Raw genomic sequence first — 22194 nt, 5'->3', positions numbered from 1 at the left:
AGCCCTCAAAGCCTGCAATACACCCCTCCATCTTCCCAACAACAACTGAAGCCCAAGCGAACGTGCAAATTTTTGCTAAAAGGTATACAGAGTAGACCAAGAGATCTCCATAATTACCTGTTATTGTTTTCTGTAGTGTTATTAACATTTTCCTGTTTCTGTGCCAGAATTGCCTATTACCCTTTTATGTCTGTTTGTGCTTAATAGCCTAGGAATGCCCATACTAAGTCATGCAGCCTTTTTTTTTCACTGATTGTTTTTATTTGGTAAAATTTATGTCATGCCTGTAACTATGTGTGATATATTTTAATTTCTATCTTTCTGCTCCACTAACCCCTTATGTCATATATCTGCCCTCAAAGCCTGCAATACACTCCTCTATCTTCCCAACAACTACTGAATTATTTTCACACCCGCCCCTGCGTTGTCCTAATATATAGACTTAATCATCTGATCTATTTAAACATGCCAGTAGAGGGCACCAACTCTTCAGGTAACTTTATTACCCATTACTCCTCATTAAACAATCCCAAATTTCTTCCCTCTCCATCTCTGCACCTTCACAGCTACCCCAGTACCTCAACACTAAACCTTTATATGTGAAACCTGCCTGTGTTTACTCTGCTACTTCTGTCCCTCACATATTCTTCCCTATTCCTATCACCATCAACCACTAAACTCAACCAACATGCGTAACCTGAACAATCTTATCCCTATCATCTCTAACCATAAAGTCACTCCTGTCTTTAACTGTGCCCTATGGAATGCCCTCTCAGTATGCAACAAACTCGCTTGTATACATTACTTTTTTCTCTCCCACGCTTTTAACCTCCTAGCACTTGTTGAAACCTGGATCCCCTCCCATGATACTACCGCCTCTGCTGCACTCTCCTTTGGAGGATTACACTTCAGCCACACTCCTAGGTCTGATGGTGGTGGTGTAGACATCCTTCTCTCACCTCACTGCACCTTCCAGCATATACCAAGCCCTCCCTCCCTCTCATTCTGTTCCTTTGAGGTTCACACAATCCGTCTTTTCTCTCCACTCTTTGACCACTTTTCTGCCTGTCACCCTTTCTTCCTCTCTCCTAATTTCCCCGGTCTTATTATGGGTAACTTTAACATTCCTTTAGAAATATCTAACAACTCTGCTAGCTCCAAACTCTTCTCCATGACATCCTCTTCTGTTCTTTTTCAATGGACTAATTCCCCTACCCACACACTCACTTGATCTGGTTTTCTCCAGATGATGCTCCCTTTCAGATTTCTCCATCTCTCACTTCCCTCTGTCTAACCACCTTCTAACCTTTTCTCCAGTGCTAACCCCTAACAAAACAAACTCATATTTGTAGGCCATTACCAGATACCCAACACCATTACACAACTAGCCTCACTAGAACCTCTCTTACCTTCCATTTTAACCCTTTCTTGCCCAGACGCAGAAGCCTCCTTTTATAACAATACACTTGCCTTATCCCTCAACAGCATAGCTCCAATGACTAAATGTTACCCCCAACAATTGAAACGCTAACCGTGGCATACCAAAACCACACGGTTTCTTCAGAAGTGCTGCCGCATGGCTGACCGCTACTTAAGAGAATCCAAATCCAGTGAAGACTTTACTCACTATAAATTCATGCTTCGCTCTACTTCTCCACTCTCATATCCTCCCTTTCTTCCAACCCGCAACGCTTTTTTCTACCTTTAACTCCCTTCTCTGTCCCTCCGTACCCACATCACAGACCTCTCTCACTGCCCAAGATCTTGCTACCCACTTCAGACAAGATCGAGACTATTAGACAAGTCCTCTCTTCTTTACAACCCCCTCCTACACCACCACTCTCCCCACTCATCCCATACTAACTGCCTTTTCCCCTACAACCGAAGAACCTGTCCCCTTGACCCCATCCCATCACATCTCACAAAGTCCCTATGTCCATCCTTTGGTCCATCACTTACCCAGCCTTCAAAGATGCACACCCATTCTAAAAAATCATTCCTCAGATCCCATCTGTCTGACTATCGCCCTATCTCTCTGCCTTTTACCTCTAAGCTGCTTGAACGGATTGTGTACAATCCCCTTCCTAACTTCCTCTACTCTAATTCCCTCCATGACCTACTACAGTCTGGTTTCAAACCCATTCATTCTACTGAAACAGCTCTAACAAAAGTCTCCAATGACTTGCTCTCTGCAAAAGGTCCCTTCTCCATTCTTACACTGTTGGATCTCTCTGCTGCTTTTGATACTGTTGATCACCACCTTCTTCTTGACTCACTTGCTTCTATAGGCATTCAAGATACAGCTCTCTCCTGGATCTCCTCATATCTGTCTAACTGTTCCTTCTCTGTCAGCTTCTCTGGCAATTCATCATCGCCCCTTCCACTTTCAGTTGGTGTCCCCCAAGGTCCTTAGCCCTCTGCTGTTCTCTCTTTATACTTCATCTCTTTGCAAACTAATCAACTAATTTGTCCACCAGGACCCAAGGTTTCCAAGCAGAACATTGCCCAAAGCATCACACCGCCTCTACCGGCTTGCCATCTTCATGCTCATTAACACATTGTAGGCGCTTTCAGCAGTGGACAGGGGTCAGCATTCACCCTGAATGTGATACACTCTGTATTCTGAAACCTTTCTTTCAGAACCAGCATTAACATTTTCAGCAATTTGAGCTACAGTAGCTTTGTCATGGGCCAAGCCTCTCCCTTTACATGCATCAATGAGCCTTAACCACCCATGACCACTGCAGAACGGGAACACCCCACAATAACTCTGACTGAATTTTTCCCTACTTCTAACACATCAACTTTGAGGACAAAAACTTCACTTGCTGCCTAATATATCCCACCCACTGGCAGGTGCCATCATAACAAGAGTATCAGTGTTCTTCACTTCACCTGACATAATGTTATGGTTGATTGGTATATATCAATCTACACACTTTATTCAAGACTTCAATAAAGTAGGATAATCCACACTGGAAAATTTCCAATGATGATTTCAACATGATCCCACATAATCATCCTCACTAACCACTACAACACTGTAATGACCTCATAATAAAATGCCCTTGTCTTGTACAGTAGTGGAAAGTGCTTCAACTCTAATGTTCACATGTTACCAATATCTCAAAGCACCACAACAATGGAAAAAGGCCCAACATACCCAAGTTGCTACCAACATCTATGACCTATTGAAAAGCAAAACACCATAAGCCAAACATCAAGCCAAAGACCAACGCAAAAGGCCAGGATGATGCTGACTTTGTAGGACTTGCATTTACCTGTCTCTTGGCGCTATCAATATAAGTATAAACCAATCAGGTAGCACCAATAAACAATTGAAACACCTGCTGCATGGAAAAACATCAGACTTACCAAGCCTAGGTGCAAATAACAAGAAGCTGTTTTATGCGGCCCAAAAACAGTCAAGTGATATTAGCATCCAAGATGCTGAGATAGTAACGCTTTAATCTGTTCTACTAACTGTTTCCTATTCATATGAAACCACACTTAAGCAGCTTAAAAACTTTAAATATCCTGACCTCGAGATCTACCACCTTCCAGCTTCCCACACAAAACCTAGCATTTTAATCCATATGAAATAAACTGGAATGTTAACAAATCTTGGAAAATTTGGATGTATACCTCAGTGTTTGCCGCTAGCAACTCATATGTTCTATGAAAAGAGTTTTAATATACTAAACCCACATGATATGCTCTAAAAATTACAGTCCATAGAGCTATTACTGAGATAGATTCCTTGTTTACAAAAACCTGTCCCTTCTGTATACTTTCCATTACTTTACCAATGCCTCTGTCTCTTTAAGGGGCATATTTGCTCAAATACAAGACACATTTTTTTTTCAAAGAAAATACTCTGAAAAATACCCCTCATCTTATATTCAAGGTAGTCTAATAATCGGATCTTAGATAGAGGTCTGACTATAAGACTGAAATGCAGATCCCCCGCTACACTGCAGGGGACCTGGATCCTCCTCTCTGGCAGCCGGTGGACGTCTGCGCAATGTGTGCAGACAACAACTGAGCGCCGGCGTGACATGACCTTCCAGTGCTCCAATATAGAAGCCCCAGCGGAAGTGCTGGACACAAGCGGAGGTTGTGTCCCCTCATAGAGCATACACCGGCTGCCAGTGATTGTCTGCGCTTCAGCTGGGGCTTTTTGATGGAGCACATGGCCTTCGGGGGCTCAGTCATAGAAGCCCAAGTGGAAGTGCTGGGTGGCAGCGGAGGTTGTTTTTTGCACAAATCTCGGGATGCACTGGTAAATCTGGGGGGCAGAGTGGCATATAGGGGAGTATAAGGCATATAACGGAGAAAAAGCCCCCTTACTGCACTAAGCTTTAAACATTTAGCTCTTTTTGGATCCCTGCTCCTCAGTACATCCTACACGTACTTACTACACCCTGGCTGCCTGGGAGCAACAGAAGTCTGGATCTATATATATGTGCTGCAAAAGCACACTTTGCTGTGCTGTCAGGCCCTTTGAAGTAATCTCCGGTCGTCCACAGGACATGCTTGCTCTGGAAGCAAGCATGTCTGGTTATATGAAGACAAGATGGACTCCTCCTGGACTTGCTTCTGCTTAAAGAATACTGCACATGCCTGTATTTACAGTTTCCTCCAGGCATCACCATTCAGCCCTGGCAGCACGGAAGCACATTAAGGTCATGTTAACTTGACATGCCCTCTCTTGGCTTCTGACAGGACTCCATTACACTGACCAGCTTAAATGGCTTGCTCCACAGAGTTAGATTAGCCCCAACGCACTTGTAACGGAACCCCCTTGTACCTCGGCTGGGTACCTCCGTCAGAACCTTGCTTCCTCGCTGTTAGCAATCACACTCTTATCATGACCAGGCATTCCAAGGTTCTAGCATGAACTGGCTGATTTGGCATAATAGGAGTGTGATTGTTAACAGCAATCACACTCCTATCATGCCCAGGCAACCAGTAAATGCAGGAACCTGGGCATGATAGGACTGTGATTGCTGTTAGCAATCACACTTCTATCATTCCAAGTCAGCCAATACATGCTGAAACCTGGCTAGCTGCCCCCTTGTGTATTGACACTGCCAGCAGTATGGGGTCAATAACATACTCACTGTGCCATGCCCCCCACTTACACATCCATGCTATCACACATACACTCATTCATATACTCATTCATTCACAGATTAATTCCCTCAATCACGCTTACAACCCCACCCTCACCCACTTACCTGCACTGCAGATCTCTCACTCGCAGACTTACGCAGGGGCTGCTGCTTCCCACTGTGTAGCTTGCGAGCAACTTCTCTTGTGCCGAACAGCAAAAGCAGGAATAGAGCGGAGTCATGTGATGTGACATAAATTCACGTGACTCCGCTGGGTTCTGCTTCTGTGTGGTACAAGAGACACTGCTGTGCACGCAACACACAGGAAAGCAGCAGGGCCCTTGCAATTCTGCAATCCCGGTTGCCCTGCCTGCGGATCTCACGCGGGCCGCACTTCAAGGTCCGGCGGGCCGCATTTGGCCCGTGGGCGGCATGTTGGACGCCCCTGCTCTATGTGTATTTCACATGCTCATATCTGGAACTCTGAGTTTTAAGGTTTTTATTATTGTCTACATTATTACTCACTTACTTTTCATTTTTTATTTTAGGGTTGCTTCATCACGATTAGCCGAAGTTTAAAGAAATACATTTCCGTAGCAGTATATGTTGTTTTAGGAGTTCTTGGAATTGAGGTAAACAATATACCTGGTTCTAAAGGCTGTTTTTCTTGTGTTAAAAAACTTAATACATACCAGTAATAATGCAAGTAATGTCTGACAACATTTCTGCTGCAAAGAATGTAGTTCACAAAGGGCCAGTCCTACCTGGGTATGCAAATGTGCAAAAATGTGTGCCAGTGCATATCTGTTACCAGGGTGGGAACAAGGGGCCAGAAGGTGTGAGCCATCCCCTGATTCTGTGACCAGATTTACTGTTAAAATATCAAATATAATACCCAATTTGTAGAACACTTATGAAGGGGGCACTTTTCATAAGCAAGTACAATTGACCTCTATGGAAAGATTTCCTGAATATCAAGTTCTAATTTAAGCATGGGTATTATACATCAGTGCATATTAATATACCTGAATCTTTAAAGTAGTATAAGCTTGGTTAAATATAGTTAGATTAATGCAATGAAAATAAGTGGCATGACTCGCTTAATACAGTATTTGTCTATACTTAACATAATTTTCTTTAGCAACTGTATTCCAAGGTTGAATTACTCATGAGCAACTCATTTCTAACTTATCTTCACCTGATTAGGCAGAAAAAATTATAAAATACCTATAAAAAAAAGAGCTCTGCAAACCCAGTAACATGAAAAGCAGTCTGTAAAAAAAAGAATAAGGCTGGGGTTTTAGAATATAGCCAATCAAGGGAAATTATTGGAAGTATTAATACATTTTCTATTTTCTCACCTACCTATTTAGAATTACTCATAGGTAATGATCTGACAATAAAGGAAATGGAGAAACTAAAAATAAAATTCAACAACGCTTGAAAGCAGGCTGGAAAATAACTATGCACAACTCCGGGGGCTAGTGGCAGGTTTGCTGTGCTTCCTTGTGTCAGAATCTATTAATATCAAGTATACTGGCCAAATAACTGAAATGATAGAACTTAAAAATTCCATCTTCACTTTAGGTTTCTGATCTGAGCATAACCCCTTTGTACAGAACTAACCACTTATTGGGATTCAGGCTGAAAAAAAAGATGACAGAAAAAAAAGAACCTTAAAGAAGGAATCACAGCGCTTTGTAACTTAAAAACAAACACTTTAACCATTGGGTCTATGTATTTTAAAGAATATCTATTTACATATGCAGTTGTTGATATGATTGTATGAGATTGATTGCATTGATGCCTAAACTGTCAGTGTCACTATACTTCTTTCAAATCCGGCTTGACCTCCAATGCTTCACTGTATGATGTAAAATATACAGTACATACACTATATGATCAAAAGTATGTACACACTGCTCCTAATTATTGAGTTTAGGCATTTAGCCACACCCATTGCTAAGAGGACATACACTCACTGGCCACTTTATTAGGTACACCTTTCTAGTACTGGGTTGGACCCTCTTTTGCCTTCAGAACCGCCTTCATTCTTCGTGGCTTACTTTCTACAAGGTGTTGGAAACACATGATGGCATCACGCAGTTGCTGCAGATTTATCGGCTGCACATTTATGATGCGAATGTCCCGTTCCACCACATCCCAAAGGTGCTCTATTGGATTGAGATCTGGTGACTATGTAGGCCATTGGAGTACAGCGAACATTATCCTGCTGTTTAAGTAGCCATCAGAAGATGGGTACACTGTGGTCATAAAGGGATGGACATGGTCAGTGACAATACTCAGGTTGGCTGTCGTGTTTAAACGATGCTCAGTTGGTACATTTGGTACATACGGCCCAAAGTGTGCCAAGAAAATGTCCCCCACACCATTACATCACCGCCAGCCTGAACTGTTGATACAAAGCAGGATGGATCCATGCTTTCATGTTGTTTACGCCAAATTCTGACCCTGCCATCTGAATGTCGCAGCTGGGATCAAGACTCATCAGACTAGGTAACGTTCTTTCAGTCTTCCATTGACCAATTTTGGTGAGCCTGTGTGAATTGTAGCCTCAGTTTCCTGTTTCCAGCTGACAGGAGTGGCACCCCGTGTGGTCTTCTGCTGCTATAGCCCACCTGCTTCAAGGTTCGACGTGTTGTGCGTTCAGAGATGGCATTCTGCATACCTAGGTTCTGTCATCTCCACATAAACCACACTGCCCATTCTCCTCTGACAACAACAAGGCATTTTCGTCCTCACAACTACTGCTCACTGGATATTTTTTTTTCAAACCCTAGAGATGGTTGTGAGTTAAAATCCCAGTAGATTAGCAGTTTCTGAAATACTCATAACAGCCCGTCTGGCACCAGCAAACATGCCACGTTCAAAGTCACTTAAATATCCTTTCTTCCCCATTCTGATGCTCGGTTTGAACTTCAGCAAGTTGTGTTGACTATGTCTACATGCCTAAATGCAGTTGCTGCCATGTGATTGGCTGATAAGCTATCTCTGTTAACAGGTGTACCTAATAAAGTGGCCAGTGAGTGTACTTTGGCAGTAGATTGGGTGGTTCCGAGGAGATCAGTGACTTAAATGTGTCACTGTCATAGGATGTTTGTGAAGTTTCTGTTTTACTAGATCTGCCCCCGTCCACGTGCTGAAGCACATAGCGCATAAAAATTCCCTGTACTCTGTACCATCACTGTTTATTGCTAGTTTCATTAAAAAAATGGTTTTTCATGGCGTAGCATGTGCATACAAGCTGAAGATCACTATGTGCAATGGTAAGCGGCTGGAACAGTTGAAATGTGTTATCTGGAATGCTGAACGCTTCACAAATCAGATGGAAGTCCAAAGGATGAATCTGGGGTTTGGCGGATGCCAGGAAAATGCTACCTACTGTAAAATTTGGTGGAGAAGGGATAATGGTCTGGGGGTGTTTTCAGGGTTTGGGCTAGGTGCCTTAGTGCGAGTGAAGGATAATGTTTATTTCCAGCCAGGCCTTCTTGTCCAACATTAATGGGGACAAATGCTCTTTTGGCTGAATGGCACAAATTCCCACAGATAAAATCTTGTGGACAGATTGGAAGCTGGTATAGCTGCATAGAGGGGAAACACATATTAATGTCCATGGTTTTGGAATGGGATGTGCAACAAGCTAATATACAGTAGGTAGGATGGTCAGGTGTCCACATACATTTTTGTGATTGTTTAACCCACCCAACGACTTACCTAAAGAGGAGTCAAACAAAGAACTGGTTAATTGTGCCAGATAATTTATCAATTTATACAACGGTCTCTTTAAGACTAATAAGATTAACATGCAAATTCGGTACTTAAGAACTACTGACCAATCAAATAGTCCTAACACTGCTATCTCAAAGATTATGGAAGACAGGTAGATGGTTTTTATTAAAAAAATAATAATAATAGTGTTGATAGCACCCCATGCCAAACCAAATTTACATATGAACAATCCTAACAAGTGGTTTATGCATACTTTCTATGGATACTAGCCATAATGTTGACATCTCTATAACAATAGAAAACACATGTAAAATAACCTAATGGTGTTACATTTTTTCCCACCAGATGTTTGCCATGTTCTTTTCTCTGTGCCTTTTTTACAACTTTGATTAGAAGATGGAGAAGGCTGAAGGTAATCACACTTGGACATCTATCACAGAATGAAAACTTATTATACTGGTTTTAATTTCATTTTAAAACACATGGCTAAGAGGTTCATTCACTATATGCAAAAAGTGACTCAGTTTGACTTTGCACAATGTAAAGCTATTATAACTTAGTAACAAAACTTTCATGAAATCTCCCCACACTGTTCAAAAAGTACATTAATATGTATTCCTCGTTGGTGGGTCTGCATGGGACACTTGAGTATTCTTTAAAACTACTTTCAACTTTTGTTTTTTTGTTGTTTGGCAAATCAGTGTAATTGTTTTGGCGGTATTTAGTGTAAATGTCTTCCTTATGGAATCTATGAATTTGTGTCTCAGGGAGACAGTATTATTTAATCATGACATTCGCTGCCTTCACTTCACCTCTACAAAGGCCTACTGAACCAATCAATGACAACAACAACTCAACAACAGGGGAGCGATAAGGGAGCACTAATCATATCTTGAAAAAAGCAAGTGTAAACAGAAAAAGAACCAATATTCCACGTGTAATAAAACCAAATAAACAATGAATACTGTATTTGCTCGATTATAAGACGACCCCGATTATAAGACGACCCCCCAAAATCAAAATATTAATTTAGGAAAAAAACAAAAAGCCTGAATATAAGACGACCCTATAGGAAAAAAGTTTTACCAGTAAATATTAATTCATGTAAATTATTTTTTCATGTTTAATAAAAGCTATGATTAAGAAAAATATATTTTTTAAATTTCCTTTTATTTGCCAACCTGCCCCCCCAGTTATGCCACTCTGCCCCCAGAAATGCTTTATACCCCCCTATTTGCCACTCTGCCCCATGATATGCCTTATACCCCTATATGCCACTCTGGCATATAGGGGGTTAAAAGGCATATCATGGGGCTGAGTGGCATATAGGGGGTTAAAATGCATTTCTGGAGGTATATAGGCATATCATGGGGCTGAGTGGCATATAGGGGGTTAAAATGCATTTCTGGAGGTCCAGAAATGCATTTTAACCCCCTATATGCCACTCAGCCCCATGATATGCCTTTTAACCCAGCATGTACTGGCTGCCTTGGCTTGATAGGAGTGTGATTGCTGTTAGCAGTTTGATATATATATATATATATCAAACTGCTAACAGCAATCACACTCCTATCAAGCCAAGGCAGCCAGTACATGCTGGAACCTGGGATGATAGTAGTGGGATTACAGCCTCCCTATGCCATGCTACAACCCCCACCCCCCTTACACATCCATGCTATCACACACAAACACATTTAAATACTCATTCATTCCATTAATCACACATACTTCACACATTAAACACACATTAATCACACATACTTACCCAAAAACCCTCCCCCACCCCCTTACCTGAACTGCAGATCTCTCACTCGAAGACTTCTGCAGGGGACCGGCTGTACCAGCAACTTCTCTGGCCCCGCCCCCAGAGGAGGGAGGGGGAGATAGAGCTCTGTGAGGACGCTGCAAGCTTCCTGTCCTCCTGCTTCTAACAGAAGAGACGCTGCTCGCGACCGGTAAGCAGCATGGCCCCAGCAGACATTTTTTGGGGGGTCTGAGAAGACGACCCCGATTATAAGACGAGGGGTATTTTTCAGAGCATTTGCTCTGGAAAAAACCTCGTCTTATAATCGAGCAAATACGGTACTTCCCCACACTAAAAGCAGCTTCCAAAACACTCTTCCTCAAAGTGTAAACGAGATCCAACATCAAAATATGGAGCGCATATACATGGGGGAACAAAAACAAATACCAATAGTGTAATATGTAAAATAAAGAATAATTCAATGGGGTGTAAGATCCACTCACAAATGGGCTGGATACAAAAGGCTCATCAAACGGACTCAGATGAAAAAAGCAAGTCAAGACAGTTTTGTTCCCCTGGTATGCACCAGGGCTGCACAACTTCAGCCCTCAAGGATTTTAGAAAGCTCAGGAACTCTGTGTACCCTTTCCCTTAAAACAAGTATTTAAGATGTGTGTGCTGACTCTGGCATGTTTTGTTTGCAGCACTCAAGGACTTGAGTTGTGCACCCCTGGTATAGATATTAGGTGAGTTCTTAGTGCGTATGAATTGCTTAATTTGATCTATAAACGTTAATCCTTTGATTGCCAGCGGTCCGCATATATTTCACCCCCCTGGGAGGCCATGACATTTTTAAAAAAAATATACAGTATCTCACAAATGTGAGTACACCCCTCACATTTTTGTAAATATTTTATTATATCTTTTCATGTGACAACACTGAAGAAATGACACTCTGCTACAATGTAAAGTAGTGAGTGTACAGCCTGTATAACAGTGTAAATTTGCTGTGCCCTCAAAATAACTCAACACGCAAGGTATAAAAAAGACACTTTTTTGACATACTGTATGTAGTTAAATGTATACGTTGTACAGTATGGCATCTGCCAAGATGCTGTAGAGGTGCAGGTCAGTGAGATCTGAGAAACTGTGAGGTTTTACACTTTCTTAAGCAATTTAGTCTGAGCATGTTGACCCTTTAAGGGATAACTGGCCAACAGAAGTAAAAAAAAAAAAAAAAGCAAACAAAAGTTACTGATTAAACATTACCTTTTTAACCATGGGGTGACCTGATAAGCCTGTTTCCCAGGTAAAACAACACAAACTCAAGAATTTTCACAAAAACTTTGACAATCTCACCAGCTGTATCCCTTCCACTTTTCATCCGGTATAAAATAGTGGTAGCCAAATAAGAGAGTGATTGTTTCCTATAGCGCTGCTTTTAAAACAAGGTATTAATTTAAACCAAGGCAGCAGTTAACCTCTTTCCAATCTCCTGCTTACATTAAAGATAATCATCCTGTCACAATTTAAGTTCATGTATGTGATAGCATACACCATAATGCAGGGTAGGCAAACACCTTTTCTCTTTTTATCTAGCAAACCATAGAAAAGAATGCTAAAAAAATTATAAAAATGGAAATAATTATAATATTCGGATATATTCGGCGCATACATACGGCAAATAAACATGGTCTTGGATAGTAAATGTATAATATTTTTTAGATCAGCAGTTCCCATAAAGGTGTGGAAAAAAGGAATTTTAAGGCCGCATGTGTTTTTCTCAAGGAAACCACATTTTCTGGTATTTATTTAAATCAGAATAGGAGATATCTTTCCATAGCCCATTTATATTTTGAGTCCTCTTTCCAGGAAGGGCTTTATGCAGTACCCCACTATTATATTTATTGCTAATAATTACTAAGGCTTAGTGACTTATAAATGAAAGTATAAATAAAATAATAAATTATGAGGTGAGAGGTCACTGCTATAACCTAAAAATTGTTTCAAAAGGTCAACAATTGTACATTTAACAGGATTTAAATGGTCACAATCCCACTACATATGAAATATGGTGCCCTCTGTTCTCTTACATCTCCAGCATATACCAGAGTTTGCTGGTTGAAATTTCTTTATTATAGAAGGGACTATATACACCAGCGACGGAGAAGCCTAAAGAAGGACTCTTGAATTGTTACACAGTGAATGGCTTCTCTTAATGTACTCCCTGATCGGTAACGGCTATCCTCTGGGAGTGACTTATGAAGATCGTTCTCCCATTTCAGGAGTGTGCTAGGCTCCTGGATTTGTCCAATCTTCATAATCTGGAAATTTGTTTTGAGTTATGCTGTGCTTTAATAAATTGATCTATAATATCTGGTGTTTATTGGGTTATTGTTATTGGGTTTAATTTCAAAAAGGTGAAAAACTCTTTATTAACAATTTGGAATTTATCTTAAATGTCATGGCATGAAAAGATAGAAAAATCAAAAGAGATGTCTGATAAATTTATCATGCCCGCTTCGGTCCATTTGGTAATATCGATGTCTGGGATATGCAATTTTAATGCTTCTAATGGAGTAAATAACTCGTGTTATGGAGTTTATTTCACTATTTGATGCAGAGTACATAATAATTTACCCTTAAGAGGTTGGAACCAGAGAGGATTCATTTGGGTCCCTTCAAGATTTTACAGCCTATCATTGGTGGATGCAGGACCCAAGGACCAAATAATATTTTAGGGTTTAAAACCAGAAAAAAATAGGCAGAGTACATGGACAAAATTGTCCTTATCTGGTATCAAATTCTATGCTTCTATGAAATAATCATCGCAGGCATACATCAGCACCTTTCATTGCAATAATCATCACAGGGACAGCCTCACCGGCTGCAAAGATGATCAGAATAACAGCACTACAGTTGTGTAAAACCATTGGCCTTCAACTAGTGTGGCTCAGCTCGTTGGTAAGAAAGAAGCTACAAAAACTCTTCCTCACTTTATGTCTTCAGTTTTATACATACATAAAATCAGTGTATATCTAAGTGGAAATACTGGACCAAGTCATGCACAAGCTGGTGAAGATGTCTCAGGATCTGTCATTGTCCAGGTCATGGCCTTACATGGTTGTCATGCCAATCACAGCTGGATAAATCTGAAATCATGAAATAGTTAGTCAATAAGTATTTACATTCCCAGGACTCTTGATGGCCAAGGAGGTAGGTTGCATTGGACAAGGGGTAGCTTTCACATATCTTGATGGTTGTCATTTTGATAAAACATTTTTATTTTAATTTCTGTTATGGCAAAAGGCAATTTAGGCTAATATAGCAAATATAAATAACAAAAGGAACACTGAACCTCCATGTCGTGCCTTTACGTTGAATAAATCACTTGCTAATAGTATCCAGTATCAAATACCCAAAGTATGTTGTTACATAATAATAATACATCAAAGGCTACATAACAGTAGAAGAAAAGTATATTGAAATGTCTGATTAATTACATTTGTGGTTTGTTATAGCATTTGAACAATAAAGGATTTAAAAAAAACAAGTGGTTGCATAGCATATGTAACATAGATGGTGTTGGATAAATGTATTGAGAGAATAATTTTTTGGCTGCTGCTGGTAATGTCAAGAGAGGTTTTTTTTTAAAGGATAGAAGCTTCCCTGATCTCCAGCTGTCCATTTTAAAGCAGTCTATGTTACCTGGGCTGGTCCATATAACTTCTATAATGCACATAGGACAGTTGGTGAGATCTGAAGTCTCTCTTGTAACCACCCTATTAAGCAGCAACAGAGTGGGGGCCTGATCCTCCTAAGCATGGGCCGTTAGGGGATGGATCCCCCCTAGGAAATCATGCAAGGAGGACCGATAATGAAGAAATCCCCCCAGGGCTGTAGGAAGGAAGGAAGAAAGGCACTCGCCTCGGGCGCAGCTGTGATGAGCAGGATCACGGATCTCCTTAACCAGCCCAAACTAAGGTAGCACATGTGAGTGTACTCCCTGTGTGACATCAGCAGCGGGGCAGGCCATGCCCCCCTACATCATGCTGTGCCCCTCAATCAAAAGCTGTACGGCACCCAGGCGCCAAGCCCAAAGTCCAAAACGCGACATACGCTTTAGAAAATTTAATTTGAAAATGTCAAGTTTGAAAAAGGGAACAGGCATGTTGCGTTTTCTTCCAGTAACTTCAAAAAAACATAGAAACCTATGTCTGTTTTCTTTTTCAAATTCAAGACACTTACATTAATATATTTTGTGGTATTTTGGTCAACTGCACTGGTTTGGGGACCATTTTCAAATTCAAATATTAGAAAAAAAACATTTTGTTTTTCATTATTTTAATGTATTCATACTAAATTTTAGAAAAGAAAGCTGCATATGCCCTTAAAAAACAATTAAATTAAAAGGAGAATCATAGGAAACATAGTGTAAAAATACTGAAAACGTTTTTGGCACAAAACACCCTCAGTAAAGAAGAGGTTAGTGGTCTGGAATATTTTACATAAGACATGTAATTTAGGTTAAATGTTTACTAAGGTATATAGAAATATATCTGTCAAGGTTGCACTTCCCCCAATTAATGCCTCTAAAAATTAAACTTATTAATGAAAGAAAAAGGATCACTGCAATAGTCAAATTTTATTATGCTGATTTATGAGAATCATTGGGACAAATCTTGCTGTATCTGTACAAAGTTGTTCAAACAATATCCACTTGATGGCACTATCACTAAGCAGCAAAAAGCTGAAAAGATGAAGGATCAGATGTACTGTTATGAGATGATATTGGATTCAGTGTGTGTGTATGTGTGTGCAAAAGTGTGTAGAGACTAGAAGCACCCAAAACAGAGAAAACCTAGGAAATAAGAAAACTGCAAGCAAATATGTAATAATAATATATAAAATATATTAAGTGTTTTAATACAAAGCAAACTATGAGAAATCACGACAAAATGCTGTTAATTATAGGTATATAAACAAAGGAAAAAACCTAACTAAAGATTAACCCTTAAGGACCAGGCTGTTCTTTTTATTTTTTCCTACCCTTCGTGACCAAGGCTGTTTTAACACTTTTGAGGTGCTCGTGTTAAGCTGTAATTTTCTCTATTTTCTCCTATTTAGTGAGCCCACAAGTTATATATTGTTATCTTTAGAACAAGAAGGGCTCTCTTCGGTTACCATATCATCTAATTTCCTATGTAAAAAAAAAATATGGTGAGAAATTGAAAAAAAAGCACTTTTTCTCGCTTTTATTCTAAATAACTTGCCAAACAGATTCTACTATTTGTCCTGAGTTTAGAAAATAAGTTATGGGCGATAAGTACAAGTAGCTATTTTTGCTATTTCAAAACCATTTTTTCTAAATCTGGTCATACTGACCCCATGTGCTATTTGGGAGATATTTGAAGCTGTTCAATGCATTTTACCCCATCACACCATATATTTTTGAAAACTAGGCACCCCAATGTATTTCAAAATCTGGCATTTTACCCCTTTCCATGCACCAATTCTACTACCACCCTTTGTCAAACTCTGTGGTAGTATTTGTTTTTTTTTCCACACAACTTGTAATTAAGGTATAAATTTACAGCTCCTGATATATGTCCCTTCCAAGCAACACCTCAATATGTGTTCCACAACATCTCCCGAGCCAGGTTTGTTTTCAACTTGGAATTTTTACATCTGGTCCCTTTACATGAGGTGCCCTCATGTCGTATAACCATCTTCGAAGGCAGCCAATTCAATTTGCCCCATTAAACTATATATTTTTAAACTAGACATCTTAAGGTATTTCAAATGCTGGTATTTTAACCATTTTCATGCCCGAATTCTACCACTAGCCTTTGCCAAAAAATGTGGTAGTATTTTTTTCACACAAATTGTACTTCAGGTATGAATTTATAGTTCCTGGTAAAGTCACTGTCAAACACCCCAATATGTGTTCAGAAACATCTCCTGCGTACAGTGATACAGTGTGTTGGGTTGTTTAGGAGATTGAAAAACATTTTCAGCTTGAAATTTTGACATTTGGCCCTTCTGCCCCTATATCCTAATTGGGCCATCTGTGAAGCTGGCCACTTGAATTCCCCCCATTAAACCATATGTTCTTGAAAAGATACACCCCAATGTGTTTCAAATGCTGGTATTTTAGCTCTTTACATGCACTTATTCTACCACTGGTCTTTGTCAAAACTTGTGGTAGTCATTTTTGGTGTTTTTTGTGCCTCAGGTATGAATTTATAGCTCCTGGTATATGTCGCTTCCAAACAACACTCCAATATGTTGTGCAACATCCTCTGAGCACAGTGATACTACCCATACATAGGTTTGTTGGGTTGTTTTTTCCATTTTGACATCTGGTCAGACTGCACCTATGCCCTATTTGTGTAAGGCGGTGACCCATGACGCCTGTCAGGCGAGCACTCATGATGCCTGTCAGAAACCAATTCGTGCAGCACCTCACTCAAATACCTCCTGGCCCCTATGCACAAAGCCCTATACCCTTTACTTAACTCTGTGTTTGTCAACCCTCTCCTAACATTCCAGGATTTAGGTATTACTCAGGTTAATCTAAGTTGTTTTAAGATGTTTTTGTTAATTCATTGTGCAACACCTTAGACACAACTGAGTAATACCTAAATCCTAGACTGTTAGGTGTGCTCTTGAGGAGAGGGTTGCTGAGCACTATACTAGAGACTTGAGCAGGAGTGTTTTAAGCCTTTTAAAAGAAATGTTTTAATGCCAAACACTTGTTATCCTTTAATGCAATCCTCTATCCTTACGGCATTAACAGTCTTCTTGCCAGTGACAAATTCTGGCCTAAGCCAACTAGGCCTAGGGCAACAGGTCCAGGGGGGTGGGCGGTCTCCCTGCTCTCAAACTGGGTGGAAGACCCCCCATTATCCAGCTGCTTAATTGGCCGGTTACAGGAGAAACCTTTGATCTCCTCAATCAGTCCATGTACACTTTGGAGGCTATGCCTATTCAGCACAGCCCCATTTTGTATGGACGGCACGCAAATCAATGCAGGTATTATTTAGTTATAGGAGTTGTAAATGGGATGTCTGTCTCATATAACTCTGCCTCTAATGAAAGCAGGGGGATACTACAAAATGCTTTTTACACATCCTCAGTACAACTCCTATTTTAGACAATAAGGGCTGAACTCCCTTTATAATCAATGAACAGTAGCAGCAACAATCACATGTATGCTGCTGCTTCAGATTGTTCAGTATACTGAGCATGTGCAAGAATTTCACTTAATTTTCACAAACTGCTTCTTAGTTTCAGGACAGGCAGTCCAGAGTTAAATGAGACATAGGTCTTGTTTTGTAACTCCAATAAATAAACAATGCATGCCCTGCACTGCATGCAATGAAATGTAGTGAATCTATCTAGTCTACAATATTATGGACTAGACTGTGCTTTGAAATTAATATGTATGTTTTTAATACACATTAAAACATTAACTTATTGGTATAACTACCATAAATTAATTGGAGTATTGAATTGCTAAGGATTATAGCTTATACCATAATGAAAACTTGATTAACTATATCATATTGATATTATTTGCAATATTGTTTTTGATATGAATAACCTTTGAAATCATAAACATATTTCATTGAGCCTTTAGGAATTCTGGGCGCATCTTCACTGCAAAATTATCCCGGTTGCTTAAGAAGTGAGAAGACACATGGACACACAATTTCCACCTTCGAATCCACTCCGTCTAGTGTAAATGATTGCCCAGCAGTCAAAAATCAAAGTCACACTATCCCGGTGAGAGCGGTAATGCTAACACATCTGAGCATGCCACGAGAGCAAGCATGTAGTGTAATGAAAATTTGGTCTTTGCTGGTGTGGAAAGTCACAGTATATTTTCTCAAGCTGCTGTAACATGGACAGTTTAATTTTAATTATTTACTTGTTAAATCATGTTCTTTGTGTCATTCTAATAAATGCATTAGCAGAAATGGAGCTCTGCAATTTATAATTGTATTATTTTAAATATTACCCTGTGCATATTGAGATTTCGTGTACGACAAATACCAACATAGTTCGCAAGGCTGACGTGTCAGTAAAACATAAAGTAGGGAGAAATAGTGTGCATATGTTTCACTATATCGGCGTGAAGGTAGCAAAAATGTAGATTAAGGTAGGGTAGGGGTGTGTAGGTGACATGCAATGATATTTTTGTGTTCATTGACTGTATTAGTAGCTTTGTGGGATATGTATTTCATCTATTGGACATAGTTTACATGACCTCTTGGATTGTAGGAATGTCTGAATTATTTATTTTTCTAGTGATAAGTAATTTGGTGCAACAAACAGCAGCACCTAGAGCTGTATTGTTGTATATTTTTCTAAAATAATCCCCAGTAAGACAACCTAGTGTCTGCATAGGAAGCTGCCTCAGTCAGTAACCCACTATACAAAATTATTTTAATAAAGTTTCCTTTATTTGACTTAGGTAAAGTATGTACATGTGTTTCCAAAAATGTTCCTCTCAATATATTAGCTGATGCATCAGTAAGGGCCCTCTAAACTCATACAAACACATGTGAAATCTAAAAAAAAATATATTGCTCTGCAAAAAAGTCAGCATAATTTATGGAGATCGGTTAAAGCCAACTGTCAACAAAGTTAGAGCATAACCTTTATTTCACAATTAAAAAGCACTCATATTAACCGATGGTAAACTCTAGCCCTTAGATGCATGTGACACCAAACTTCACCAAACCCTTTCAAGAATGTATATAAATATATTGTCATCAAATAAATTCCAAGATATTTGTGTACCCCCCCAAAAAATATGTTGGGTAAGGTTTTTGGCAAGGTTGCCTATGAGACATTCTAAGAGACCTGAGCATTTTGCAGAGTTGATCTGTGCGGATGAGACAGCTGTATTCTCTGATTGGCTTTCGTGTTCTTCAAGATCAGCCAGGTCCTGGTCCACGAGAAGTACATCATAAACATAAGCTGAAAGGATCTCATGTGACTGTGCTCGGGAAGCTGTTGCTAAGACAAGCAAGATGTCATGTATTAAAAGGGGAATATGTTTCAGAGATAACATAATCTTGCCTCTTTACAAATCACCAGTAAGATTGCGTCTAGAATAAGCAGTGCAGTTTTGGGTACCAGAACCAAAAAAAAACATACTGGAAATCAAAAGGTTTCAGACCAGGGCTACAAAAAATAATTAAACTGTTAAAACCTTCATGACATTCCATGCCTTCATGAAAACAGTGGGCCAGAAAATGGAACATCATGAAGAAAGTAGTGCTGTCTGCTCTTGTGCACACCGCTATGAGTCGGTTCCTGGTGCAGGGGACCACCATTAACCCTCCCTGTTCTCAATGAATGCAATGCACCATTCATGTGTGGTGAGTGGTGCTGATGAGTCAGAAACAGATTAGGAGCCTCACAAATAAAAAGTAATAGTACAAAAAAAAATAAAAGCTATCCAGCAGGCTGGGTCGCTGTCTCCTCAGGAATCGTCATTTATGCTCCCCCATCTCATGTGATGGATGATCAAAGCCGATTTCTTTAGACAACCTACATAAATAAAACACATTAGTAACAGTACAGCATATACAGTAATAATACAATTTATCAGACAGGATATATATTTCTTGTATGTGCCAGAGCTCCATCTACCTAAATCCTGAATATATCCCTGGACTTGCCCCCTCCTGTTGCAGAAGTTGCAGCATCAATACTGAAGGAGTTCCAGACTTACTACAGTTTAAATCTGCCCTAGCCAAAGTTTTATTTAACACTGGTTTATATTAAAAAACTGTAACTGGCGCACTGTTTCTATTGAGTAGGAATATCTTTCCCCTGATTTCCCAGATCCAGATATGCCCTCATTGCCAGGAATAGACAGATCAGATGTTGTACTTTTAATACCATGAGTTGCTTTGTGCAATATACGGTACTAGTTTCTTGAATTTGCAGAAAAGTAAATGGCTGCCAGTGCTGGTTCTGGATATACCTGATGTGTGCATATGTGCAATGCTTTTTAGCAATATGCACAATGCAACCTTTAACTTGTTCCATTTCCTCCAGTAGCTCTATGAAGAAGTTTTCAACAGCAAGTCTTAACATTTGTCCCTGCTATCTGGTATTAGTAACATCTGCTATTGTTACTAATGCCTGGCTCACGTCTACCTTTGAAACTAATGTTTTTATCTTATGCCTAGTGCAACCAGTTGCCTAATTACTGTCACAGATGTCTTATAGTGACCCATATGACAAATTATTTTTGTGAAAAAGATCCTCCAGTTGTCAGAGTTGTTAAAGTTATCCTCCATAATACTAAATGGCAAACATATCAATATTTTTTTGTTGCTGTTAGCAAGTATATGGCCATTTTGCTAGGAATACTGTGAAACGTACTGACACTAGTTATGGGTTTAGCTGTAATTTTATGGCAAGACAGGAGGCTTCATATTTGCATCATCTTCTTTACTAAAACCTCCAGCAGCAAAGACATGTTTGGGGATACGTTTCTCAAAGAACTGAACCAGCATGTGAATATCTTCACATCCTTGAACAAGGCTCAGACCTCAATGTGGAAGGTCTTCAGTGCTGGAGATTTTTTTTGGTGAGGGCTGGTCGGCAGAGGGGCTGTGCCACCAGCAGAGCTGCCTTCCATGTCAAAAGGCCCAGATTCTCTAGAGGCGCCGCAAGGGGCAGAGGGACCCCCTCTTCCTTCAAGACCAGAGGCTCATGAGGTAAGACTCTTTTCAATTTTGCCTCATATCGGGCAGGTTATTTCATTGTTTTCCCAGCCTGGGAAGGTCTCACTCAGAACCCCTGGGTCCTTCAATGTGTCCAAGGTTTTCGTTAAGAATTCCTTTCCCATCCGTGTCAACCTTGTTGCCCTCACCCTATCCATAAGGCGGGGGATGTGCTACCGCTTGTACATGTGGAACTGATTTTCCTGCACGACAAGCGGGAGTCAGGCGCTCCAGTTTTTGTCAGCAATACCTTTCTTGCAAGGAAGAAGACTAGAGAGTTTTGTCCCGTTATGAATTTTAGAGTGCTCAATTCCTTTATCGTCTACCAGCATTTCAAGATGGAGGGATTCACCTCTTACGAGACCTGATGAGAGAAGGGGATTGGTTCTCGAGGTTAGATCTAAAGGACATGTACCTGAAGCTGCGCCTCAGACTAAACTGTCCTCCATCAAAAGGGACTTTCGGCGTCTCCTATGGCATTCATGCGTGTCTTTGTGACACCTGGCGTGAATGATAGGCCAACTTTCAGCATCCATTCAAGTTATTTTTCCAGGCCCTCATCATTGTTGGGCAATGCAACACCTAAAGGCCTCCTATCTTCGTCGTTCAGGGTTCCTATGACCAGGTCATTCGCCTAACAAATGAGGTGTGTCTGGAGTTGAGATGGTGGTTGTACCACATGGAGGCATGGAATGGTCAGGCCATTTTTGGGCACGCCCCAGATTTCTACCTGGAATCAGACTCCAGCCTTCTGGGTTGGGGAGCAGCCTGCAAAGACTCAGCCACGGGTGGACTCTGGACAAAAGAGGAGAAAAGTTTCCACATCAAGAGTTGA

General features: G+C 40.2%; 1 protein-coding gene across 1 annotated transcript in view; it reads left to right on the top strand.

The window, feature by feature from the left end:
• Positions 1-22194, top strand: part of LOC128473652 (tetraspanin-18-like) — a 39091-nt gene extending 16897 nt beyond the window's left edge. The window contains exons 6-7 of the mRNA XM_053455904.1: positions 5663-5746; positions 21970-22194. Of these exons, the coding sequence (XP_053311879.1) occupies positions 5663-5746; positions 21970-22194 (309 nt within the window). The remainder of the gene's footprint in view (positions 1-5662; positions 5747-21969) is intronic.

This window comes from Spea bombifrons, chromosome 2, assembly GCF_027358695.1.
Source record: "Spea bombifrons isolate aSpeBom1 chromosome 2, aSpeBom1.2.pri, whole genome shotgun sequence".
Lineage (NCBI taxonomy): Eukaryota > Metazoa > Chordata > Amphibia > Anura > Pelobatidae > Spea > Spea bombifrons.
This window is presented reverse-complemented; position numbering and strand designations above follow the sequence as displayed.